This window comes from Ostrea edulis, chromosome 9, assembly GCF_947568905.1.
Source record: "Ostrea edulis chromosome 9, xbOstEdul1.1, whole genome shotgun sequence".
Classification (NCBI taxonomy): Eukaryota; Metazoa; Mollusca; class Bivalvia; order Ostreida; family Ostreidae; genus Ostrea; species Ostrea edulis.
In genome coordinates, this window is record NC_079172.1 from 41,854,368 (window position 1) to 41,882,366 (window position 27,999).

General features: G+C 35.5%; 1 protein-coding gene across 3 annotated transcripts; it reads left to right on the forward strand.

The window, feature by feature from the left end:
• The first annotated feature begins 7 nt into the window (after nucleotides 1–7).
• On the forward strand, nucleotides 8–27,999 carry LOC130050148 (serine/threonine-protein kinase 36-like). Of its 3 annotated transcripts, none has more exons than XM_056149257.1 (32): nucleotides 8–148; nucleotides 4,392–4,479; nucleotides 4,592–4,732; nucleotides 5,208–5,465; nucleotides 6,105–6,172; nucleotides 6,439–6,665; nucleotides 7,167–7,327; nucleotides 7,527–7,694; nucleotides 8,183–8,203; nucleotides 9,179–9,334; nucleotides 9,853–10,073; nucleotides 10,320–10,419; nucleotides 11,034–11,131; nucleotides 12,686–12,791; nucleotides 12,954–13,104; nucleotides 14,812–14,942; nucleotides 15,216–15,323; nucleotides 16,130–16,228; nucleotides 16,896–16,990; nucleotides 17,406–17,469; nucleotides 17,584–17,694; nucleotides 18,841–18,915; nucleotides 19,288–19,619; nucleotides 20,018–20,131; nucleotides 20,310–20,469; nucleotides 20,913–21,054; nucleotides 21,307–21,430; nucleotides 22,438–22,498; nucleotides 23,830–23,959; nucleotides 25,430–25,502; nucleotides 26,619–26,715; nucleotides 26,992–27,999. In XM_056149257.1, exons 2-32 carry the CDS (start codon nucleotides 4,396–4,398, stop codon nucleotides 27,187–27,189), a joined length of 4,074 nt encoding a protein of 1,357 aa, XP_056005232.1. In that variant the 5' UTR covers nucleotides 8–148; nucleotides 4,392–4,395; the 3' UTR covers nucleotides 27,190–27,999. The 3 variants fall into 3 exon arrangements, with proteins under 3 accessions (XP_056005232.1, XP_056005234.1, XP_056005233.1); XM_056149258.1 differs by lacking the exon at nucleotides 8–148 and adding an exon at nucleotides 3,410–4,212; XM_056149259.1 differs by lacking the exon at nucleotides 8,183–8,203 and having other exon boundaries at nucleotides 22–148.

A 27,999-nucleotide genomic window follows, 5' to 3' on the forward strand; every position in this document is an offset into this window, starting at 1 on the left:
TTGTCTCCAGAATGTGACGCATGCGCACTAAAACGTAATGGCGGCGACCACAAAATCTGGTAACCGTAAACAAAGCAAAATTTTGTGATGTTGTTGCGCGGCAGATGTATGTACGCATTTCATTGAAGAGGAAATCTGCAAACAATTGGTAAGAAATTTTTGGTGGACATCTTTTGGATGTTTAAAATTTAAGAATTTAATCCCTGATTGAATTAATCATAAGGCCATTAAGGGTTCGTTTTAATATTTTAAGCAGCCCCGCCACTGTATTACGAACTCTTGTCGGATTTTTAATGGCATTCAAATAAGATTTATTTTACTCAGTTCTCAAAAACTGAGGCTAGACCCACATTTCGTAGCAGAGTAGCCATTTGTGCACCTAATGATAATCGAATGCGGGTGGTTTCGTCCCGATTACATATTCGCACCTAGTGGATTCGTCCCAATTTCAATGCAGGTAACATAAGGTAGAACATTGCCTTAGAGTCGAGTGGTTTCGCCCCGATGTAGTAATCGAGTGGTTTCGCCCCAATAATAATATGTTTTACGGCGTTACCGTGTTTGAGGGCGAAGCAAAAAAGTTTTGACATTAGTATCTATATCCAAAACAGGACAAAAACAACCCAAAGTTAGCACGCGGACGGAGCTGTATCAAAGCATCCTAATTTTGGACATTTGATCCGCCTATATATTTAACGCGGGAAATATAACGCAATTGATGTAAACAGTACATTGTGACATCATATTCAGCGTCGTTATTTAGCAAATTTACAATCAAAGCGTTTGAACCACAACAAAAAACATGGCGTTAATCGTGGAGTGATTATATATGATTAAGAAAATAAGATTTACATGCTTTTGCGGATTTTATGTGTAACATCTCAGAACGACGTGAACTTGGGTAGACGAGATTCAAAATGGAGGAATACATATCCACGCGCTAATATTTGAATCGACGCCATTGGTACCAAACTTTTCAAGTTCCATAGGTATGGTTTAATTTTTCATTATTTTCCTATATTTTCCTTTTAAACATGTATATACGTGTTACCTATAGGGAGAGCTCCGCTCTCACGGCCCTTCAGGCCATGAGAGGGCTTCGTCCTCTATAACAATTTTTAAAACATATCTTAAAATTATAACGATTTAACATATTTCAAAATTCACTTTCTTTAAAATGATCAACTACTTTCACTTAATTAAATATTGCTGCTTTAAGTTTATGCTATAAATTGAATTCTTCATTTTGAAATTTATATAAATATATCTAAGATTAATAAAATCACATAATAGACACACTAATTTTATCTACATAATGCTAATTCTGTTTCATATGACAATTTTAACTTACTGATTTTCCACAATGAATGCTACTTGCCATGGCAAAAATTCTTGGTATAATGATAGAAATGGACATAGTTTGGACGTCGGTAAATTAATATACTGTATAGTATTCATTAATTTCAATTCAATTGCTCATCGTTAAAAGAGAGTATGCTCTGATCAATCGTCCCAACCACTGTTGCCATATATAAACATTCAAAAATTGTTGGTATAATGATCAAAATGAACATACCTTGGGCGTCGGTAAATTAATATATAGCATTCATCCCCTAATTTCAATTCAATTGCTCATTGTTAAAGGAGAGTATGCACTGATCAATCGTTCCGACTGCTGTTGCTACATACTCAATGGGGGCGAAACCACTCAGGACGAATCCACTTGGGGCGTACAGGTAAAAGTGCAAATCCACTAGGTGCGAATATGTAATTGGGACGAAACCACCCGTCACCTGATAATCCATGGTGAGTGCAACAAATTAAATCCATGTGCTCAAATTTCTCTTCAATGAGAAAAGGAAGTTGAAGAACTTAGAAAGTTGCTGGATAATTTTGTAGACTCTAATTTTATCTAACTTCTGTTGGTCATAAAGTGATGCACAGTCTTGCTGCACTTTCTCTCATATGACTTTTGGACCTTGTTAGAGGGTGAAGCTAAAAGTATTAGCATTAGTATGTAAATCCATAACAGGACAAAAAATATCCCGATGGTAGCACTTAACGTGTGAGGACAGAGCTCAATCAAAGTATTCTAACTTTAGACATTTTTGATCCGCCTACTCATTGAACGTGGGAAACTATATGCAACTGATGTAAACAGTGCATTGTGACGTCATATTCAGCGTCGGTGTTTAGTAAATTCATAAACATAGGAGGAGACAAGGTACAATTGCGTTAATCGAGACCAGGAGTAATTATAGGGCGTATATATGATAAAGAAAATAAGATTTACATGCTTTTGCGAATTTTGTGAAACATCTCAGAACGACGTGAACTTGGGTACACGAGATTCAAAATGGAGAAATACATGTCCACGCGCTAGTATTCGAATTGACGCCATTGGGACCAAAATTTTCAAGTTCCATAGGTATGGTTTAATTTTTCACTAGTTTTCTATATTTTCCTTTTAAACATGTATATACGTGTTACCTATAGGGAGAGCTCCCTTTGGGTCGTGAGAGGGCTTTGCCGTCTATTAGTATTTAGGGTACCCCGAAGTATCAAAATGCCTGCGATTTCCCGAAATGCCTCCAGAAATTACTGACATGCTCCTTAAAGCTACCAAAATTCCCATTCCTACGTATTCATTAAAGCACATGAAGTTTATAATGTTCAATTTTAAATGCTAAATTAAGGTTGTAAATATAAATATAGAAAATTGTGTTCAATTCTTGCAATGACGATGTTTCAAAAAACGATAACTCTAGCAAAATCTGTCACCAGTTTTTCTCCCTATAATTCTTGTATTTTTTCCCTATATAATACTTGTTTGAATTATTCTTTGTTAATTTTGTTCACTGTTTTATGAGTATTATAAACATTTGGTTTAAAGGGACTGGTTCATGTTTTTCGAAAGAAATATTTTTCATTTTTGATGTTAAAAATCAAAAATGTATCTCATTTAATGTTGACAACCAAAATTCGGACTGTCTGAATACAAGGATAAGAGCAATATTTAGCTTTGATTGTGTGTTATGTAAACAAAGACTTGGGTCTTTTTATGTAAACAAACAAACCAGTGAAATGTTAATTAATTGTAATTTTGTACAATCACAAATTTTAACTTTTAGATGACACATTTTACCTAAAGTATACTTGAGATTTGATATATATAACAAACTTGGATCAATAGCCATTTATTTTGAAAACCCTGTAAACAATAACACACCTCAATCTTTGTTTTCAAAACAAATAATAAACTCTCTTCTCTATGATGAGCTTCCATCATGATGAATAACCTTAATTTTTTGGTGAAACCTTCTAAAACATATTAAACTATAGATTTTGATCACGTAAAGTGAAAAACAAAATTTGGAGGAAAATCAGGAATCAGTCCCTTTAATATATATTAGATAAATAGTTTTCTGAAATTTTATCTGAGTTAATTAATCTCTAATACAGTTACAACACTGAATCGTCATTTTGACATTGGTTTTTTTTTTTTTTTTTTTACACTTGATGCATTCAGCCGGAATGTATACAATCAACCCCTTATCTTTCAATTTTTATCTTCAAACATTGATTTACAGGGACATTTCGGTAGTTTTAGAGGGCATTTTGGTAAATCACAGGCATTTCGGTAATTTTTGGGGGCATTTCGGTTAATCACAGGCGTTTCGGTAATTTGGGGCACCGTAGTATTCATATCCAGAACAAGATTTTTTTTAAAAGTTATCCGTACATGTATGGACACTTCAGACGACTTACAATTAAAGCATCTTAATATCATGTCACATGACTTTCAACGTATGATCCGCTTATTCTTTGAATGCGGGGAAATATAATGCAATTGATGTAAAAAGTGCATTGCGACCTGGTACAATCAAGGAGTGATTAATTATGATTGAGAAAATATGGTTTAATTACATGCTTTTATGGATTTTGTGTAACATCTCAAAATGAGAACTTGAGTTGACAAGATTCAAAATGATGAAATACATGTCCTATCGCTTGCATTCGAATTGACACCATTTTGACCCAATTTCAAGTTCCATATGTATGGTTTGATTTTTCATTAGTTTTCTTTTAAATACGTATTTAGGTAGCTGTTATATATCGAGAGAACTCTGCTTCACCCTCTATAACATAGATTATAGACAGAAAAAAAGCAAATAAATCATCAATTAAATTTTGACTGTTACCAGATGTCAAGTAAGTTGCACTATGATTCCATTAAATTCCATCAATAGTTCAGTTCATAACTTTTATCTTAGCATAGCTTGCAAAGCCTGCTGTTGGAGAAAAAAATGTCATCACAGAATATGTTGAAAGCACAGACAGGTTTGTACAAGTATACAAAGTCTCATGTTTCGAAGTTGTCTACATTACAGAAATATGGAGAATTATCATGTATTGGAGATCATTGGTGAAGGGTCCTTTGGAAAAGTGTACAAGGGGCGCAAAAAATACTCATCACAAGTAAGTGCTCATTGCAAAATATGTCTTAGTTGCATGATTTGTACAGTATATAATTTATATTTTTTTTCAACTTCTGTCAAAATATCCAATAGAATTCATTTTTTATTTATAGGTTGTTGCACTGAAGTTTATTCCAAAAGTGGGAAAGCCAGAAAAAGAATTGAGAAATCTTAGAAGAGAGATTGACATTATGAGGAACTTGCACCATGAAAATATTATCGAAATGTTGGATAGTTTTGAAACCGGAAAAGAGGTACATATATATATGAATTGTAAATAGAACTAAAAAGAGATTTCTCTTGAGGTTTCCATAAAGTGCATTTAGTATTTCTTGTGTATATATAATTACAGTGTATTCATTCAGTTATACACCTTGTGCTCTCATTGGTTATACACCTTGTGTTCTCATTGGTTGTACACCGTGTGTTCTCATTGGTTATACACCGTGTGTTCTCATTGGTTATACACCTTGTGTTCTCATTGGTTATAAACCTTGTGCTCTCATTGTTTATACACCTTGTGCTCTCATTGGTTATACACCTTGTGCTCTCATTGATTTGACACATGATTGTGTATAGTAATTTCATGTCGTAAGACAGGTTTTAATTATATTGTCAAGAAATTAGCAGATGTTATTCTAGAATTAATACAATTTTTTTGAGTTTGTTTCTTCTGATAATGAGTAAACTGAAGAATGGCAGTTATCAAGACATTGATTTCATTTGTAGGTTGTGGTAGTGACAGATTATGCGGAAGGTGAATTATTTCAAATTCTTGAAGACGATGGCAGCCTCCCAGAAGAACAAGTCCAGCGGATCGCTTGCCAGCTGGTGTCTGCCCTGTATTATCTACATTCGCACAGAATCCTTCACAGAGACATGAAACCTCAGAATATTCTTCTCGGGAAGTCGGGCATCATTAAACTCTGTGACTTTGGATTTGCCAGAGCTATGAGTTTCAATACCCTTGTGCTTACTTCCATTAAGGTTCGGAATTTAATTTTAATTAAGTGTAACTTTAAGCTGTTGTATCAGTAAAGTGATCTTGTTAGGTGGTTTGCTACACTAAAGCTTATACTCTTTATGACACGACATCACAAGAAGATGGCAATTCAAATGTTCTGTGAAATTGTTTGTATCGATCAATTTGGTTGTCTATCATCAGTTCAGTAGTTAAAGCACCAGTCTGGTGAACCACAGATCCCGAGTTCAAATCAGGGGTGTGATATTTCCTCTTTTCAGAGGAAATCCTCTGATTTGCTTAATTTTCGAAAAAATTAAACACTCTGGGTTTGATCTAAAGTGGCAGAAAATGATATTTTCCCAAGTAGGGTGAGGTGTTTTCCTCCCTTTTTGACCAGTTTTCCTCTGGTTTCTGAGGAATTCAGTCACATCCCTGTCAAATCCACCAGAGGCTTTTGTTCATAATTTTTGAAAATCTAAAATTGCATATTTTCCGCCTTTTTGACATATACACTTATTATATATCATATCTTTCATAATCATTGTGTGCTGATTTGAAAAACTCTTTCAAGGTGTAATAAGACACCTTAACATGACTTTAGAATTACAAGCACAATTTCATGTATTTAGAAAGCTGATTTTGTGTTTCTATTTACTTTATAGGGTACACCATTGTACATGTCTCCAGAGCTGGTTGAAGAAAAACCATACGATCACACCGCAGATTTATGGTAATGGATAAAACCAGAGCAATCCACATTCTACTAAATAAATTTGATCACCCTGCATCAATAATCAACATGAAAATGACACTTGCTCAAATTACTTGAAAATACTTCATATTAAAAAAAAAAAAGAATATAATACAAAGATGCCTTTTCTTCAATTTTAATTCAGTGCTTTGTTTATTTAATGAGGATTGCTAACACCCCTAGGGCTATTAATATGTTCCTCTTTTCTTCAATAGATTGAAGTATAATTTATTTTTATTTTTTAGGGCCCTCGGCTGTATTCTGTATGAGCTCTTTACTGGTACCCCTCCCTTCTACACCAACAGTATCTTCCAGTTAGTCAGTCTGATCATCAAGGACCCTGTCAAATGGCCAAAGAACATGAGTTCTGTTTTCAAGGACTTCCTTCAGGGTCTCTTAACAAAGAACCCAAGATCTCGATTGGCTTGGCCTGATCTTCTACATCATCCTTTTGTAGCAGAAGGCATTAATGGTAGGACTAAAAGTTGTAATTCTTCTTTTGATTTAAATTTAAGTGTTACAGATTTTTTAAAAACCAGATGCCATATGATAAAGTACTGTTTTAGTCATTTGATACGTATAGTATCAGAATTCTGATCCATTTCAACCTCTCTTAGAGGAGTTTTGTCCCTTTATTTGAAAATTAATGTTATATGAAGGGTGTGTGTGTGTGTATATATATATATATATATATAATTTTCTATTTTTACACTGTCCTCAGTAAATAACATCTTGGTAATAATGTTGTACTTGTATCAAGTTGCATGATAAATGTAAGAAATTTATATTGTCTTTTATTTTACGGACACTGTGTACCACAAAAATCTAAATGTACCAATTTGCATCATAGACAGTTATCCATATGCTCAGTCATTTCTGTTACATGAGGTTCGTGGCCAGTCATTTCTATTACATGAGGTTCATGGCCAGTCATTTCTGTTACATGAGGTTCATGGTCAGTTTCATGTTACAGTGCGAGAGGAGGATGCTAACTTACAGAGCCCCTTCACGCAGCCTCTGACAGCTTCCATGATGATTCTTAAAGAAAAGCAATCCAAAGAGAAGGCTCATCCTCCGGGGACCTCAAAAATCCTGGCCAAGGCTCGAAAGAAGGCGATGGAGGAGGAGAAGAAGGTTTGTGATGTGAAAAAGGTGACATTATTGTATGAATAAAACCTGATTTAAAATGTTTTAAATTGACGTTATCATGGACACCAGAATCTTTGACCTTGTGACCTTAACATTGACCTTTGACCTGGTTCCACTTTGTTGTAATCCAGGGGCAGGGGCATCAGTGTCTCACAAACACATGTTGTTTATTGAATATTTTTAGAAAGACGATGAAGATGCACCAAGTGCTGAAAAAGAGGCTGCAAGTAAGGAGGCCTGGGGTCCCAGCAAAAAGCCTGAGGTCAAGTTAGACGTAAAACAACAGCAGAAGGAGGTGGAGGCCAATCAGCGGGCAGGGGAGGAGACGTGGGATGATACAGGACTCAGTAAGGTACGGCTCCCAGCTCCCAAGTCAATATCGTGTATATGGATTCAATATGGTGTATTGTGCATGTCTTTGTTCTCTATTTTAATATTTCCCCAGTCGATATTGTGGCGAGTTTTCTTTATTCATTTCATTAATTATATGTTAGTAGATATTAATAAATGCCTGTACATGTTGATATTTACAAGGTGTTTTAGTACATGTTTTGAATGCTTTATTGAAATTTGATTTGTCTTGTTGACTAACATTGATTACTACCATCATGACTGCCATGCAGTATACCGATTTTCTGGAAGGATCGGTGACAATTATTATCCAAGTTCAAAAAGAATTCTAATCTCTGATCCAGTCTGCTTTTTTGATGAATTGAATTATTAAGTTTTACTTATACAATCTAGATAATCCAGAAAATTGGCCAGTTTGTGTTGTGAAATTGACCCGTTTTAACCTTGTGTGGCTTTAACCTTGTGTTTTTGTTTTATTTCTTATTTTAGATGACAGATGTGAGAGAAGACGTAAGTAGTGACATAAAATTAATCGATTTCATTTTATGTTGGATCTTGTGTCGTGTACTTGTACATCCATTTTTACATGTTGATCTGTTCAACAGATACTAGTCTTAAAAAAACAGTCTTAAATCTGAGTCATTGAAATTTCGAATTAAACAGTATTGTAAAGTATTATGTAAAATAATAACATTAAAAATAACTTATATAATCCAAGCACAGTAAAACACGATTATAGTGAACCTACAGGGCCAGCGAAAAACTGTTCAAACTTTGTTATACAGTAAAACAGTTCATTATAACCAAACTTCATTATACAGTAAAACACGGTTATAGTGAATCCCCAGGGCCAGCAAAAACAGTTCATTATAACCAAACTTCATTATATAGTAAAACATGGTTATAGCGAACCTCCAGGGCCAGTGAAACAGTTCATTACAACCAAACTTCATTATACAGTAAAACATGGTTATTTCAAATGGTTATAGAGGACCTCCAGGGTCAGCAAAACTGTTTGTTATAACCAAATTTTGTTATATCCAATAACATTTTCGTTATTTTCATGTCAGGGGAATGAATATCACTTTGCAATAAGCATGAATTCATTATACATGTAAGCGTGAATTTGTTATAAGCATGTTTTACTGTAAATAAATGGATTCTCATTTTCATGTTTACACATGTATTTTCTGTATTATTGTATGTAGAGTATCACAACATCATTCATCCATTAAACCAAACTGCTTTAATTTGAAGCCAGTCATTAATTAACAACAACAACTGAGATGTCCTAAATGTATAACATGTGGAATTCTGCATCTAAAGAGCAGATTAACCATACCAGAATGTGATCTGTGTACATGTTGTATGCACAGCTATCAGAAGAGCGATTTTGCACAAAATACAAAATTTGTTTGCTTAATATGTATTTGTAGTGTATGCATTTTTATGGATCTTGTACATGTATTGTTTCTTGATTTATAGGCTGTAAGCCCCACACCAAGGCCAGACAGAATAAGTAAAGATTATGAGAAAGAATACCCTAGTATTGAGATTGAGGGACGACGGACAGTTAGGAAGAGTCCAAGCAAAGAAAAGAGGAATAAATCTCACGTGGATAATGTCAAGTTGGAAACTGAGGTAAATTGTTTTGAATTTGTATTTGCTCACGGAGATGAAGGAATTCTATAAAAACTTTCTCTACTTTCTGTTTCAATCTAATTAAAATTAGATCTTCCATCCGCTCCCCAGTTTTCGATACGTCACGTGGACCACGCGATGTATCGAAAACTGGGGAGCGGATGGTAGATCTAATTTTAATTAAATTGTTTCTGTTTAAAATAGCTATTAAGATTTTTTTTTAATATCCAAAATTTTACTTATGAAACTATAGGTATGTTCTGTTTTTGTAATGAAAATAAGGGAAAACTGCCAAATTTTTTAATATAATAATTAACGTAATCTGTGCTTCTTAGTGTAAGGGAGATAACTTGTCTTTTGTTATTATGAATTCATTGCAAGAGAAATTAATCTGTACATGTATTATAAGAATTGTAAAGAGGAAGTTAAAAATATAAAGAATTTCAGTCTTTACGAGAGTTGATGAAGATGATAATTGTTTTGAAAGTAATTTTAAAAAATAATAATTAATATACCAGGAGGTGGACAGTGATGATGAATGGCAGGGACTAATCGAACAAACCGACCAAGAAGGGGATCCAGATGTGGCCCTGAAACTCCTACAGGATGTTAAATTCCAAACCAAACTGAAAACCCGGATACAGAACAGCTCCGCCCAGGTGTTGGATGGGATGCTGGAGGGAGCAGCGAGGTTAAAGACCGTGCTGAGGGTGATTACCAACCTAGTGACACTGAAATGGTAAGGTCATTCAAATGAACTTGCATCTGTATTTAGTTTCATTGTGAAATGTGGTTTGTTTTCCCCAACGAAATGAGTTATTTCCAAATGGTGTGTGTACTGTAGTTCAGAGACTATGTAATACTTTTAATCGAAGATAATCTCTTTGTGATGTTGCCTTCAGTTTTCATTATGCTACAGAGTATGGATATTAACTCCATGTTTGTGGGGAGTCGATGTTTAATTGTATTAGTTTCACTTTCTCAGTGAGCTGAAGTGGATACTGGACTTTGTGAAGGCACTTTCTTTACCTAAGCTTCCGCTGAATATGTTAGCTGAAATTCTTGACAAGAACAAAGTCAAACAGGTAGGATAACAATGCAGTCTCTCGTACAGTGGAAAAATATACAACTAACTTCACAATTTTAATCTAATATATGAGTGGTGTTCCAAAAATAATGTCATTCGGATAAATTTATGATCCTCCCACACCCTTTGTATTCATACATCTCCTGTATTCACCAGATTTGGTCCCCTGGAACTATTTTCTGTTTTCTCAAACTCCAATATCATCTACCTGTTAAGAGATGCATTTTAAAAATACCCTTGGATCTGCTGTTTATCAGTATCTGGATAGTGTCCCCATTGAAGAGCATGAACTGTGCTTCCAAAAGTGGATTGGCTGACTCAAAAGTTGTATTCAGACAGATGGAGTGTTTTCTGAAGGGCAGAGCAAGTTAAATGATAAAAGTATTTGTAGTATGTTAGATGCAATGCAAGTGACATTAGTTTTGGAACACTCTCTCATGCTCTGTATATGGGAAAATATTTGGTAGATCATTATGAAACCCTGATAATCTTTTTCTTTGTCAAAGTACATGTACAGTACCTGCAATTTACCATAAAGAATTTGAGAAGAAAGATGGAGTTGCAACTTTGTAATATACATTTCATGAATAATTGTTGACATCTGGATTTCAGCAACCCTGGTGTCAGCAGATTTTGATAGACCTGGTCATCACTTTGAATGCCTACTTTGCCAGTGAAATCAGCTGGAACGATGATATAGAGAAAGATGTGTAAGTATTGGCGTGTAGATGTCTATATGCAAGAGCGCAAAGGCATACATATCATTTGCAAGAGACACGGGGGTCTTTGTTGCTAAAATAGTTGTACCTAAAAAATAACTGTATAATATAGTCCCGGTTTATAATTTAATCAGCATCATAATGTCCATTCAATCAAATTTAAAGTCCTTTTTGAATTTCAAATCATTAACTTCATGTTGAATATTATCCAGGTTAGAATAAGTCCTCAATACCTCTTGCTTGTCGTGAGAGGCAACTAAATGGGGCGGTCCTTTGGATGAGACCGCAAAAACCGAGGCCCTGTGTCACAGCAGGTGTGGCAGGATGAGAACCTTCCTTGAACAAAGGCCATAAGTGCTGAGCATAGGCCTAAATCTTCCAGCCCTTCACTAGCAATGGTGACATCTCTATATGAGTGAAAGATTCTTGAGAGGGACGTTAAACAATATACAATCAATCTATAATGTACATCATTAATGTACATGCAGTAGACGGATTGTATATTCTTTGTTATCAGTAACATTTCCATATACAGTGCTTCCTCGATATATGCCGTATTGAACAAAATTTGGCAATATACATGTATCGAGGGAGCACTGTATACCAGTTGAAAACAAGAAAACAAATTCGTAAAACAATTGTAAAGTCAGTCCAAGTACAGTTACATACGATGAGTTGGCTTAATAAAACACTTTAGAAAATAATTTTGTGAATTCTTTTGGGTTTGGAAATTGTCAAGGAAACTTGTTTCTATACACAAAAAATACGTGATTTCATTAGTAAAACTCAGGAGCTTCCGGGAACTGGGTCCCCACTAGGGCTTTGCCATGGACCCATTGGGGGCCTCAAGGCGGCCCCCAGACCCCTTGCCATGCTTTGTGTACACTTCATTTTCTTTCTGGATATGCATCTGAAGTAGAATAAAAATGAAACACCAAAAATGAAATCCTAAGTGTTGTGAAGACATTTAGAGGTAGTGATTTTACCTTATCAGTTGATTTTGTGGTCAATATTATTTATTGTATTACTCTACCAAAATAATGGGCTTTCACATACTTTTCAAAGATTTCATGATGTGGGTTGTTTTTTTTTCTATATGTAGTTATATGCACTTTGTACATTTTTACTTCTTCCTTAGAAACACAGTTTTGATAAAATTTGTACAGGTATAATGCATGATTGAATATCTATGATTATATACATGTTATAGAGATCCAGAAATTTTACACTGATAAGAAAATGGCCATTGATAAGAAAATGGCAGTTAATTTCATATGAAAAAAAAGAAGAAAGAGCATTAAATTGCCATTTCATTGTCTTTTTATGGATGGGACTCAAAATGGGACCCACCAGGAGGGGGAAATACACAACACATGCATGTACATGTATTTTATGATATAATAGTTGAGTAATGGAAATAGACAACACATGTACATTGTATGTATTTTTAAGATACTCTTTTTAAGATACATCAAGTAAGGGCAAAATAGACTCGTGTTAGGGAATGTTATGGATATTTTTATTTAATGAAACAATTATTTGTAGAATTCAGGAGTATTATGATGCCATGGTCCAGTTCATGTCTCTGGTGCCACAGCTGTTGTTCCAAGCAATGGATGAAGACTTGAGACTCCGAGAACAAGCAGTATTGGTTAGTTTATTGCTCTTCTAGGCTTTAGTTTGAAAACATTTCACAGCAAACGGAAATGTGCAATTTCATCCAGGTCACAGATAAATACTGTAGATAGATTGAATTTAGCATTTTTAGCCACTTTGTTACAATACTGTAGCTTTAAGTACTGTATGTTTCCAGTGTGCCATGTACACCTGTGAAGCCATGGAGCGGAACAAGTTACAGGTTGCCAACCAGTATTTCACCCACCTGGCCACCAAACAGACTAATACTTTGGACTGTATATTGAACTGTACCATGGGGGACTCCAATGTCCTGAAAACACTTACTGGTGAGTACCATTGTCTAGTGAAACAGATGTGAAATAGACAGCACTAAAAGGATGGAGTTTACCCATTATATGGTATATGGTATATATACTTACTGGTGAGTACCATTATTGTCTAGTGAAACAGATGTGAAATAGACAACACTAAAAGGGTGGAGTTTACCCATTATATTCTAACAAGTTTTGAGAGTATTTATTAAATATGAAGGCTGTGTTAAATTTGGATGATATCTGAACCATATAACCTATGATAAATGCACATGGATACTAATGATATGTACAAGGGCATGGATGAATTATAAAGTTTTGTAATTTCCTAATAAATGAGTGCTGATGTTGATATTAAAGTATTTATGAGGTTTTCCAGATGATAAAATGCATGATACAGTATGTGTGCTTGATGTAGCATTGGTTACTTTTACAAAGGTGAAAGCAATTTTGACTTCCCAAATACTTCTCTTTATAAATTGTGTATTTGACATTTACAGGACCTGGGACATTTAAGCTAGGAATGATAAGAGGTGCATACTCAAAATTGAAATGATTGCTGAGATTCTTATTGAAGAGGAAAAATTTGGGGGGGGTCAGTGGTACTTCTAATGAAATGTTATATATAATGCCTTACATATCAAGTTCCAACATATTTTAAATCAACTGGTAAGAGTTTGGTGACTTGATTCCTTCAGAAGTTGTTATAGAGTACTTTCTGTATGACGTAATTCCTTCAGTAGTTGTTATAGAGTACTTTCTGTATGACGTAATTCCTTCAGTAGTTGTTATAGAGTACTTTCTGTATGACTTAATTCCTTCAGTAGTTGTTATGGAATCCTTTCTGTATGACTTAATTCCTTCAGTAGTTGTTATAGAGTCCTTTCTGTATGACTTAATCCCTTCAGTAGTTGTTATAGAGTACTTTCTGTATGACTTAATTCCTTCAGTAGTTGTTATAGAGTACTTTCTGTATGACTTAATTCCTTCAGTAGTTGTTATAGAGTACTTTCTGTATGACTTAATTCCTTCAGTAGTTGTTATAGAGTACTTTCTGTATGACTTAATTCCTTCAGTAGTTGTTATAGAGTCCTTTCTGTATGACTTAATTCCTTCAATAGTTGTTATAGAGTCCTTTCTGAATGACTTAATTCCTTCAGTAGTTGTTATAGAGTCCTTTCTGTATGACTTAATTCCTTCAGTAGTTGTTATAGAGTCCTTTCTGTATGACGTAATTCCTTCAGTAGTTGTTATAGAGTACTTTCTGTATGACTTAATTCCTTCAGTAGTTGTTATGGAATCCTTTCTGTATGACTTAATTCCTTCAGTAGTTGTTATAGAGTCCTTTCTGTATGACTTAATCCCTTCAGTAGTTGTTATAGAGTACTTTCTGTATGACTTAATTCCTTCAGTAGTTGTTATAGAGTACTTTCTGTATGACTTAATTCCTTCAGTAGTTGTTATAGAGTACTTTCTGTATGACTTAATTCCTTCAGTAGTTGTTATAGAGTACTTTCTGTATGACTTAATTCCTTCAGTAGTTGTTATAGAGTACTTTCTGTGTGATTTAATCCCTTCAGTAGTTGGGGTCAGTGGTACTTCTAATGAAATGTTATATATAATGCCTTACATATCAAGTTCCAACATATTTTATATCAACTGGTAAGAGTTTGGTGACTTGATTCCTTCAGAAGTTGTTATAGAGTACTTTCTGTATGACAGAGTTAGCGGAGGGTAACGGAGAGGTCGCCACAGACAGGATGGAGTCACTAATACAGCTGTCTGTTACCACCGTGTCAGCCATGGTCACCCTGCCGCTGTCGATGGATGAAGCTGCTGATGGCCGGAGAAAGGTCAGGTGTTTAAATGACAATGGATCAGTGGCTGTGTGCAGTCAAGTGTGTCTTTGTTCACTGTACAGTGATCGTTGTCTGAAGTGTTGTTTAAACTGCACACAAATTTATGTAATACTCTGTAATTTATAAGCTGGTTCAGAAGGGCTCTGAGCCATTAACTGATTGTTACTTTAAATTTTGATTTACAGATAGATTTGTATGTTAGAAATAAGCTGGTACAGAAAGGCTTTAAGTTATTGACTGATTATTACTTTCAATTATAATTTACAGATTGCTTTGTACGTTGGAGACAAGCTGGCTCAGAAAGGTTCCGAGCTACTGGCTGATGAGTTCATTATATTACTCAGGCATCCGGCTCACTGCTCAAATGTTCTCAAGGTATAGAGTTTAATCCTACTCACTGCTCAAATGTTCCCAATGTATATGGATTTTAATCCAGCTCACTGCTCAAATGTTCTCAAGGTATATGGATTTTAATCCAGCTCACTGCTCAGATGTTCTCAAGGTATATGGATTTTAATCCAGCTCACTGCTCAGATGTTCTCAAGGTATATGGATTTTAATCCAGCTCACTGCTCAAATGTTCTCAAGGTATACGGATTTTAATCCAGCTCACTGCTCAAATATTCTCAAGGTATAGATTTTAGACAATATGAGTAAGAATTATACCTTTAACACCAAAATTTATATTTCATAAATTTTATTACATAACTTTTTATGCTATAAATGTCTTTGTAACTATTCCTCCAGGATGTACATGTAAATGCCAACTTTCAGGTGTCTGATAATTCTTCATATTAACCATTCCAGGTGTCTGATAATTCTTCATATTAACCATTCCAGGTGTCTGATAATTCTTCATATCAACTATTCCAGGTTGTATATGCCAACTTCCAGGTGTCTAATAATATTTGATATTAACTAATCCAGGTTGTGAATGCCTGCTGTTTGATAATTCTTGATATTAACTATTGCAGGCTGTATACACCTGCTGCCAGGTGTTTGATAATTCTTGATATTAACTGTTTCAGGTTGTACAGTGTATATGCCTACTGTCTGATAATTCTTGATATTGACTTTCAGGTTGTGTATGCCTGCTGTTTGATAATTCTTGATATTAACTGTTTCAGTTTGTGTATGCCTGCTGCCAGGTGTTTGATAATTCTTGATATTAACTGTTTCAGGTTGTGTATGCCTGCTGCCAGGTATCCCAGACATTCAGTGGTTATATTTCTAACTCCACCAAACATATGGAATCCCTGTTAGGCATACTCATGGGCAAGGTAATATTTTAATTGTCTGTGGTGCTGTGTAAATAAAACACACCAACATCTAGTATTTCTGAGCTGTTTGTTCTTTGATATTGCCGCAATGTTACCTTATTATGGTTTATGGTATCTGGTTTGTTGTGTATTGTTTAACGTCCCACTCGAGAATCTTTCACTCATATAGAGACATCACCATTGCCGGTGAAGATCTGCAAAATTTAGGTCTATACTTGGCATTTATGGCCTTTGAGCAGGGAGGGATCTTTATCATGTGACACAGGGCTACGGTTTTTGCAGTCTCATGTGAAGGACTGCCCCATTTAGTCACCTCTTACGACAAGCAAGGGGTACTGAGGACATATTCTAATCTAGATCCCCACGGGACATCTGGAGAAAGTTTTTTTTGCCCCTATACATGTACCTTGCTATAAATCTCTGTTCACTCTATTTCGGTTTCTCCTGATTAGAGCTACACAATGTGTATTTTTTTTTTTTTATTAATATGGCATTGTCTCAAATTTACCCTTAAATAAAATCAATCTTAAATGCTGAAATTTAAATGGGAGTAAAAAGTTTTCCAGTATGCATTGCATTGTGAATTCATGAAACAAATATCCAGTGTGAGAAGATATGAGAAACCAGATGTCCAGTGTAAAAAGGGATGTTTTTCTATTTTGTTAAGGTTGAGATTCAGGACATGGAGATTAATTCTGTGATTGAGACTGTGATTCATGTCCTTAGTACCATTATCATACAGCTACAGACCCTGTCACCAGCGTAAGTTTCCAGCTACTGTTAGATATTGTATCGAATTTTCTAACGGGCCAAAACAAATAAATTAATTGTATGGTTCCCATTACATGCTTTTCAGAAATAAGTTGGATATTCAAATTTAAAGAAAAACATGCATATAATACCTAAATATTGTGTAATGTCACTCAGAGCTACGGCACTGTCTGTACTTTTTGACATCTGAAATTTCCTAGTGTCAACATTTTTAGGCTAACCAAGGGCAGATAACTACAATTATTGAATCTGATGCCCGAGCTTAAAACAGATTTAGGGTCAGGGATAAAAAAAAAATGATAGGGTAGGTTAGAAATGACTGCGTTGAACCAAAAAATTTATACATGCCAGCTGATTAAATCAAATAAACACACTAGTATCATGCCTCCATTTATTCATGTTGTAGTTTGTCTGATGCAGCAGGTCTGATGATCTCCATATTTCTGGAGTCCACCATTGCCAGTCACACAGTAAGTATTTCAAATTTCCAGTCACACAGTATTTCAAATACACAGTTTTGTGGAGTTAATTTAGAGTTTGAAACACCTGAAGATTGGGATAATGTATCTGTTGTTTGTGTTTAGGCAGCTGCGGCCTTGCTGTTCAGCCAGATGATTTACTGTGGGATGACGGTGGAGGTACAACCAGAGGAGATGTTACAGGCTTGTCTGGCCGTCTTCACTGACCTTCAACAGGTAAGGCAATCTCAAGTTCACCGACCTTCAACAGGTAAGTCAATCTCAAATTCACCGACCTTCAACAGGTAAGACAATCTCAAATTCACTGACCTTCAACAGGTAAGAAAATCTCAAATGTCTGGCTGTCTTCACCGACCTTCAACAGGTAAGACAATCTCAAATTCATCGACCTTCAACAGGTAAGACAATCTCAAATTCACCGACCTTCAACAGGTAAGACAACCTCAAATGTCTGGCTGTCTTCACCGACCCTCAACAGGTAAGACAATCTCAAATGTTTGCTCACAATGATTCTGAGATTATTTTTTTTAAATCTATTTATTAAAGTTTACTCCCTTAATTATACCCCCCGCAACAAGTTGTGGGGGGGGTATACTGGAATCAGGTTGTCCGTCTGTCTGTCCGTCCGTCCGTCTGTAGACGCAATGGTTTCCGGACTCTAAAGCATTACCCTTTCCACCTACCGTCACCATATCATATATGTGGACTACCCATGGGATGAAGATGTTCCCTATCGATTTTGGGGTCAAAGGTCAAGCGCACTGGACATCGAAGTAGCAATATGGTTTCCGGGCTCTAAAGCGTTATCCTTTCCACCTACAGTCACCATATCATACATGTGGACTACCCATGGAATGAAGATGTTCCCTATCGATTTTGGGGTCAAAAGGTCAAAGGTCACGTGCACTGGACATCGAAGTAGCAATATGGTTCGGTTTGTCATGCGATTTGTTTTTTACACTCAGAAAAGAGGTAGTTTATACCTATTACCAACACCCTTTGGGAGATTGGGGTAAGCGGGGGGTATTCTTAGTGAGCATTGCTCACAGTACCTCTTGTTGATTCAAATTTTACAATTTAATGTTGGAAACAAATAATTGTTCACATATTTCGGACACCCCAAGCCTCTCCAACAAGAATGATGCAAAATAAAATAGCTGACTGTATTAATTTCTTTCTGATTTGTGCCAGTATTTGTTGTTTGACCTACTTTTCATTAGTTTTAAAGTCCCCAATGCCATTCTCAAAAATTTCAGAAATAAACAAAGGAATGACCACAAGTATAATGAATGTTAGAAATGCTGATGCTGCCACCTGTTCACTGTTTACTGACACAATTAAAGGGAAACAACTCTTTTTCAGATCTGTGTAAGATGTCCATTTGATTACGGTGTGCTGGATGGCCTCTTGTTACTTCTTTGTGAAATGCTAGCACAGGTATTTAATTCTTTTGTTATATTCTGTAGCAATGGTAGTTGATTGCATAATGGTATATCAAAATTCTTGCAATCTATCATAATTTTGAGAGGTTAGTACTGCATGCTGGGAAATATTTGAACTACACAATCTTTATTTAGAGACTTTGAAGTAAGACTGTTACTCAGTTCTACCCACAGCTGTCTTGCTACCCAAGAGTTATACACCATTTGTTAATATTTTTTCATGTTTTAAATCTCCCTACATGGGATGGGGTAAAAATTTTAAAAGTAAAGGGGGAGGGGGTGAAATTTTCTAAGTAAAGTATACAATGTAGGTATTGGAGCATGTATTGCAAATGTTGAATTACACACTTGTGGGTACTGTTTTCAGTCTGAAGGCCCAGTTGCACAGTTGTACATAGAAACAGGAATCTGGGGAACCTTATGGCACAGAGTGGCCCAAGCCCTGCAGGTCACAAACCCAGAAACAAACGCCCCCATCCACGACATTGAGATGGAGTGTGAGGAACTGCCAGGATTCCATGCCCCCGACTGGACACTCGTATCCCCACAGGGCCTCATGGCTGTCCTGCAGTTGGCCGTCACTGTTTTCACCAAGGAAACAAACCAGTGTATCCCCAACCTGTCTGTACCTGACAGCATCATACTTCTGACAATTGTGCACCTCATGCATAGAGAGTTCCTGAGTTGTATGTATAAGGGGTGAGTTATGAAACTACAGTATGTATAAAAGTGAAAAAATGAAACCAAATTCATGCAAAAACAATACAGTTATATACGCCACAAACTGGGGATTATACACACTGTATACTAATCATATAGAATATTGTAAAATTTGTGTATTCTAGATGTTGTGCAGTATCAAATGGTTTGGAATCACACTTTGAATTCTGTTGGGAAAAATGTGCTGTGTATTTTTTTGTTTTTATCTAATTCAAAGATTTTTTTCTAGCATCAGCATATCTTGATTAAGTTTTCACTGTAGATTGCACTGCGTTTTTATCAATGTACTGTAGAAGTGGTCATTTATGCAAGGAGGAAATTTACACTAATGTTATCGGTATAAAACACTTTTAACACAACCATCTCCTTCCCTGCAGGTTTAGCACTGATGGCCCACAGCTAACGGTGGATATGATATTAGAAGTGACCCAGCTTTGTTGTTTCCCGTTTGCAGTAGATATTGCTGAGGACCTCTCACTGGAAGTTCAGCAGTAAGTCTTTCTACAGAGCTGTCAATTTCCTTCTGGTTATTTTCCTGTTTTGCAAATGAAATCTGTTTTCCCATCATTTTGAAATCATGGTTTTTATTTTCATACTGTGGCAGGTGTCTGATTATTTGTGAACAGGTTGTTGAATTGTCTTATTTTAATTACTGATACTTTATTGCAGATGTTTGCACGACACACTAGTTCTACCTCGTATTTTCTATGCCTGCACGAAGTATCTTCAACTAGACCAACTAGAAACTCCCATAGGCCTGCTGGCCAGACTGGTGCTGGGGAACCAGATGTTTGTAGAGCAGTTTGCTCAGTCAATCAAAGATTTTAAGGTTGGTGGACTGTAAAAGTTACTGTTCTTGCACTATGTATGTTGTTTCTGCAGCAAAATATTTTCCATGCTTCTTGTTCTTGGCAAAGGTTAAAAATACTGGTATCTTAAAGATTTAGTTGTAGGAGATTTCAAAATATTTCCATGTTCATAGATTTCATATTTATTTTGTTGTTGTATATTTTATACATATGTTTTAAAGTCTGGTGTTTTTCTTTTATAAATAAGTATAGTCATTGGAAAGACAGAGTAATAGAATGGCCAATGCTTATTCCGGGTTAATAAATTAAAAATCAAATTTTACACGATTCAGATCTCTGAACTTAAATTTATTTTCTGGCATGCTGCATCTCTGTACTGTATTTGAATTTTGCTTTGAAATATGTACAAGTATTGTACTTTAATTGTATGAAAATTAATTATGTGAGTATTGTTGCCTTATAGACCATTCCATTCCTGTCTAACTGTGTACAGCTAAGTAGTCCACTCTCTGTACTCTGTGATGTCATTTCCATGTGTGGTCATCTTATCAGACTGGAACCAGACAACCTCACCATGGTCAAAAGTGTGTTCCTGGGAATCAAAGGTAGGGAACCAGTTTAGCTCAGACCACCAATGTACCAGGAATCATTTTATCAAATATAAACTGATATCAAATATAAACTGGGCTGTAATTGCCATCACTTAAACCTTGTGGAATCTTGTTCTTAATGGATACTTTCAAAATATTTTAATAAATTGTAATTCGACAAAAGTTGATATAAAGCGAAAGCAAACTGTAGTTAGATTTCATTGAGAGGGAAATCACATTCTGAGGCTTGAGATTTTGTGATTGAAGGAGACTTTGAGCCGCTGAATATCCTGCTGTCTCATCACTCAGCCGCTGTCAGATCAAGGATCTGTAGTCTGATTGGGAACCTCCTCAAACACAACAACCACTTTTACTCAACTCTCAAACAAAAGTAAGTCCAACTTACTCTAGCTACAACTCCCATCATGCTCTAGCTACAACTCCCATCATGCTCCAGCTACAACTCCCATCATGCTCTAGCTACAACTCCCATCATGCTCCAGCTACAACTCCCATCATGCTCTAGCTACAACTCTCATCATTCTCTAGCTACAACTCTCATCATGTTTTAGCTACAACTCCCATCATGAAATAATAATTTTTCAAGCAGGTGATTTTCAATCTGCTTTATAACAAAAGTTGTTTGGATAGCTTCGGTACATTTTTCAACAAAGTCACCAATTTAGTTTGTTCAACACAGCTATTTAAATTCTTTTTATTGAGGAGAAAATATTATTTTTCAAATAGATGTCAACATTGTGATGAATGTCTGAGCCTAAAGATAAAGAAAAAAAATTCATGTACATGTACGTGTGTATGTATTAAAGTAAGGAAATATTGCTACCAGATTTGAACTTGTACTTTATGAATCAGTACGGCATTGACATAATCACTGAACCATGAAGTTAATCAAACCACTCTGCTGGGGTAACAATTTTTGAATTAAATCTGTTGTTTCCTTATACACGCAAGGATTTAAACTACACTAGATCTACAAATATATTTTACACTGCAAAGTCCATGTTTATTGTTTTTGACTATCTAACCATCGTTTTCTGGGAAGTGAATTAGGACACATCCTATTCGTCCAATGATCCATGATGCATCAAGTTTTAGTGCTAGTGTTTTTTGTATATCTTTAACCATCTTTTGTAAATTTTTCCGTTTGTCCTGAGGAAGGGACAGGTTATCCTAAAAATTTAACAATTTAGTTGTTCATTTCGTTAGTCATTTAATGTGGGTGGGTGGGTGACACTGGATGTGTGTGTATATATATATATATATATATATATAGAGAGAGAGAGAGAGAGAGAGAGAGAGAGAGAGAGGCCAATGGTGGAATTTCCCACAATAGAATTGTGTGCAGTGTTACATATACACATCCTATCTTTTTTCCAGAGACAAAATCTACGTAGCACTAACAAAGTGCTTAAAAGATGAAGATCCTAATGTCAGAAAGGTAAAAAAAAAATTAAGATGTCTTAGTAGCAAAGTTAAAGATTTAGTACATGTTGAGCGAGTCACACAGTTCTACATGTAAATTACATCAGGTTCAATATAATGTTTGTAAGTATGCAAGTTGCTGAGGGGTGTTATATGCTATGCTCTTGTTAAAATTTGTTTCCATTTTTATCAGACTTTTGTGATTTTTAAAAAGAAAATTAAAGGTGTAATGCTTGATGACAGTAGGTTTTAAAATGTGATCAAGGGCAATAACTCATGTTGGTATTTTCTCTATGGTATGTCTATTATGCAATTATTTCCATAATTAATTTATTTATATACATTGTATATTTATAAAGTGGCAATTTCTTAACTTTTGAAATTAAGATTTTGTCATTTTAACCAGTTGTCATGTATTTGCATTATGCTTTTTAATGAAAATGTGTGATTTTCTAATGTTGAAAAAGTTGGCAGCATACATGTATACGGTTTCTTTGGTTATTGACGAAATGAAATTATATCAACAACACTACCTACAGAACAACTTCTTTTTTTTTTAAATTATGAAAACTAAAATATGCTTTTGTAAATAAGATTAATTCAATTTACCATATGAAATGTAATTTATTACCACGATTTCTCAATAAGTCCATAAAAGTGGGCCCATCATTAAAAATATTTTTGTTTGATGTACTCCGACCCACATTTTTCAAGGTGGGTCGGTAGGTAAGTTGTTTTTTTTTTTTGGAATGTCATGAATTTATATTTTCTTTTAAAATAAGGAGAATTTTCTATTTTTCAAGGGAACCAAAAAAAAAAAATGAAATTTTAAATTGCTGAAAAAAATTATCAGGTAGGAGCAAATTTGACGGGTCGGTCGGAGTACATCAAACAAATCCGTTTTTATTTTTGGCCTGAGGACAATTTATATGAAGTTATATAGAGAGGGATAATACACTTCAACTTTTCTACAATATGTATATTCATTATTTTAAACCCCCTCCTTTTCATCAGTTTTTTTTTTAGAAAATAAGTGTGATTGCTTCATATCCATTGGCTGTGTGCGCTAATCCAAATGACTGATTTAGGCTGGAAGATACGATTTCATCACTATAATGATTGATTTTAAGAATCTTTGATACGAGAAATATTTGCGAGAGAAATGAAAGGAAAATTATGACAAAATGATTGTGGGCTGGATTTATACATGTATTGATCGGTTTCTTAGAGTGCTATATATGCTGAATTTATACATGTATAGATCCGTTTCTTAGAGGGCTATATATGCTGAATTTATACATGTATAGATCAATTTCTCAGGGTGCTATGTATAGATCTGTTTCTTAGGGTGCTATGTATGCCGTGGGAAATGCTGCATTCCATTCATCAGAGCTTTACATGAAATTGAAACCAGTGGTGCCAACAGTGGTGGAACTGCTTCGAGATCCCATGGCTAAAACGAGGGCAAATGCTGCCAGTAAGTAATTAAAAGTTCAATGTTTTCTGCGAGTAACAAAAGATTTAGGTAAAAATGCTGGCAGTAAAATTAAATGCCACCAATAAGCAATAGAAAACCTGGTCAAATGCAAAACTCTAAAACTTTTCATTTTATCTAAACTTTGGAGGCAAACTTGACCAAATTTGGTATTTAGAACAGGTTTGGTAGGGTAAGCTACAATGTAGGGGAACAAAAATTGGGAGGTGGTCACCCTGAGGCTGAGATAGGTTGGGTCACCCTGAGGATTAGATAGGTTGGGTCACCCTGAAGATGAGGTAGGTTGGGTCACCCCGAGGCAGAGTTAGGTCTGGTATCCCTTAAACTGAGATAGGTTAGGTCACCCTGAGGCTGAGATAGGTTGGGTCACTGTGAGACTGAGATAGGTTGGGTCACCCTGAGGGTGAGATAGGTTGGGTCACCCCGAGGCAGAGTTAGGTCTGGTAACCCTTAAGCTGAGATAGGTTAGGTCACCCTGAGGCTGAGATAGGTTGGGTCACTGTGAGACTGAGATAGGTTGGGTCACCCTGAGGGTGAGATAGGTTGGGTCACCCTGAGGGTGAGATAGGTTGGGTCACTGTGAGACTGAGATGGATGTCAATTTTCAAAGTTGGGAATTTTGGCTACAAGGTTATATTGATTATATATGGTAATGCAGAATGTATCAAATAACCAGAAATCTTTACAAAGTAGACATTTAAAGGGCTGCTTGTCTTTAATCATATTATAAAGTAACACTAAGATACTGCTTTTTATTATTTACTGTGAAAGATTTGTCAAGAAGTATTTCTATGGTATTCAGAAATTGTTATAACAGAGTTATTCGTCTCCAATCACAGAAATTGTTATAACAGAGTTATTCGTCTCCAATCACAGAAATTGTTACAACGGAGTTATTCGTCTCCAATCACAGAAATTGTTATAATGGAGTTATTCGTCTCCAATCACAGAAATTGTTATAACGGAGTTATTCGTCTCCAATCACAGAAATTGTTATAACGGAGTTATTCGTCTCCAATCACAGAAATTGTTATAACGGAGTTATTCGTCTCCAATCACAGAAATTGTTACAACGGAGTTATTCGTCTCCAATCACAGAAATTGTTATAACGGAGTTATTCATCTCCAATCACTTTTGACTAGGTCTTACACTCTAGCTGTAAACCAAGATGGCTGACCAGGTATTGTTTCACAAGCTCTACTGGCCAGTTTCCATGTTTGAATTATTCAATTATATGATAATACAATTGTTAACATTTTCACGGTTGATATGATGCAATTGCTATTCGAGTTGTATAACATTCATCGATCCCAGAGGACAAGGTGAATATCATACTTCTCAAGTAGGTAAAGCATCGTATGGACCTCGAACATGTCAATACCTGTATAACATGGCATTATGAAAAACACTTAAATAGTTATGTTGTTATCACTATATTCTTTGTTTAACAGGTGCATGTGGTAATTTTGGAATTCACTCCAATGTTTTGGTGCCTGATTTAAAGAAATCCAAAGTCATTATCAGGTATAGTACTATATATTCATGATACTGAGTATCGTTTATCTAAGGTCATGTAACCAGTCACGGTAGCTCAGTGGTAGAATGTTTGCTTCATAATGAGAAGGTTGTGAGTTCGAGTCCTGCCTGTACGTTGGCTGTATCAAACTTGTGACATTAACATTGCTAGTGATTGCTCCTTTGCCAAACGCTTGGCATTTAGAAGTGAGAATCAAGGGTCTGTCGGGTATGACCTTAAAAATGGAGGTCACGTGTCATGGCTGGTGTTGGCACAATAAAGAACCCTCACTGCTACAACCTTGAGCGCTAAGCATAAGTCAAAATTTGTGGTACTTCACCTAGTGATGTCTCAATATGAGTGAACAATTCTCCAACCAACCATTGTCATATATCATATAAGTAGAATTTTTTGCAAGGATTTAATTTTGGCATTATTAGCGAGCGTGATGAAATTGCTCAAATTGAATATCGCTAACAATTTATTGTGGTTAATAGTTATTTTTCCTGGAATTATAAAGTTGCTAAAATTAGCACTTGATAATTACATGTATATATACCCATTTTATTGGAAAATTGCTAAGTTTGTGTCTTGCTAAAAAATTCCACTGATACAGTATTTTCAAATCCAAGGATTTTAGACCACGGGCTATGGTTAGAATTGTCATGTATAGATAACCATGCACTCTGCAATACAGAGATTGTAGCAGCTGGAAAGCTTCATAGAAAGGTTCACTGTACAAATATACAAATCATGTATTTCAAATATACCTCATTCATCTTTGAAGTGCAATTCCAATAGTTTTCATGCTCCTGAGATTGATGAACAGGGCCAATGTTTTTTTTTAAGCTTCTTTATGATTTGTCTTTTTGTCTGTCCTCAACTTTAACCTTAGTTGTGCTGGTAACTTTGAATCATCAAGATAAAGACTGCTTACTGCGTGAATTTAAACATCACGGTCAAAGCTGTGTTAAGTCAAGGTCATTTATCAATGTTGAATTTGCCACAACTACCACTACTCAGAGCACAATGTTTCTCATAATGCTTCTTATTGTGTTTTCTTGTATTTGTATATAATGGAGAGTGAGAAATGACATATTAATTTTTTCATTTGTGAACTGTAGATTGTTAGACCTAGCCTGTCATGAACAACAACAGACAGTTCAAATTAGTGCAATATTGGCTCTTCGAAGTCTCTCAAAGCTAGACGAACTGAGAAAGGTGAGATTCCATTCCCATTGAGGACATCTGCAAACAAAGTTTTGTAGTAAAAATTGGAAGCCACGTTGTGTGCTTCATTAGTGATGAGTCAGCATTTCAGTGGAGGGTTATACATGACTTCAGCTGTTTGATAGTAGTGTTAAGATGCTGCAAAACTTTACTTAGTTAAATCATAAATTTTAAATTACTTGTAAATTGCAGGGAGAAGCTCTGTGTAATGATCTTAAGATTAAATAATCTTTTAATATTTCTTGGCTGTTTACTTTATATTTCCAGGAGATGTTGGCCAACAATGCTGTCGACAAACTTAACAACGTGACGGTTGCCAACACCCCCCGGCCGTCCTCCTCCATCGTTACACATTCCAACATTGTCCAGGTGAACCGTAGTATTCAAAGCAGTCACGGTCAAGGCAACACCAATGTACACACACACTGTAGTAAGCTGGTCAAGATTTTACAAGGGAAAACGTAATGCTTCATCTCTGTGTGCAGTGGACGAAGCTAAGATGGCTTTGAGATGAAACATTTTTGTGACATCAGTCTGGAATTCGTAAAGATGGCTTTGAGATGAAACATTTTCGTGACATCAGTCTGGAATTTGTGAGTAGGAAATGCAATGTGTGAAGATTCCTGAAGTGGTTTTGTTTCCACGGAGATTAAGAATAGAAAACACGAGAACTGTTTGTTCTGATTTACAGGCCGACTCGAGTCCAGAATTGCAATACAGAGAATTTTTCAGTGTATCGTGGCATGTATTCAACAATATATACCAGTACTTGTTACAGTATAGAAATAATGTCGAAGTGTTGCATGCTTAAGCAGAAGAACATTGTGTTCAATAGACTCTGAACAAGTTCACTGATGTTCAGAAGTCTGCAGAACAATAGAATCTTTAATCAGAGTCTCCAGTTACTGTTACAACAGGTGCCATCAAATCATCAAATGATCATATTCAAAACACGTTGTGAAACATCATCTTCACCAGAAGGACCACAATTGTCGATCTCATCATTACAATTGTCACCTTGAACGTTTACCAGTGTCGAGAGAGCACCAATCATCACAGTACCGTCCAGTGTTAGAGGATATTGGTACAGCTCGCATTTCATAGATTGTGCTATACAACTTATTTATGGGTCTTTTCCCCAATTGTTATCTTTTGTCATTCCATTGTACTCTTGTGTAGCTGTGAATGTTTTGCTAGACGTTAAAAGACGTGTAACAAAGTGTATTCATAATTAATAGGATACCGTCCAAGACTTCAATAAATTCATATGATTAG

What these genes read in the sequence shown, in the direction of transcription:
- LOC130050148 (XM_056149257.1), top strand. Translation starts at nt 4,396, where the DNA reads ATGGAGAATTATCATGTATTGGAGATCATTGGTGAAGGGTCCTTTGGA. An exon ending in CTGCTGATGGCCGGAGAAAG is followed by an intron (nt 14,943 to 15,215) that starts GTCAGGTGTTTA and finishes TATAATTTACAG; the next exon opens with ATTGCTTTGTACGTTGGAGA. An exon ending in CCACCATTGCCAGTCACACA is followed by an intron (nt 17,470 to 17,583) that starts GTAAGTATTTCA and finishes GTTTGTGTTTAG; the next exon opens with GCAGCTGCGGCCTTGCTGTT.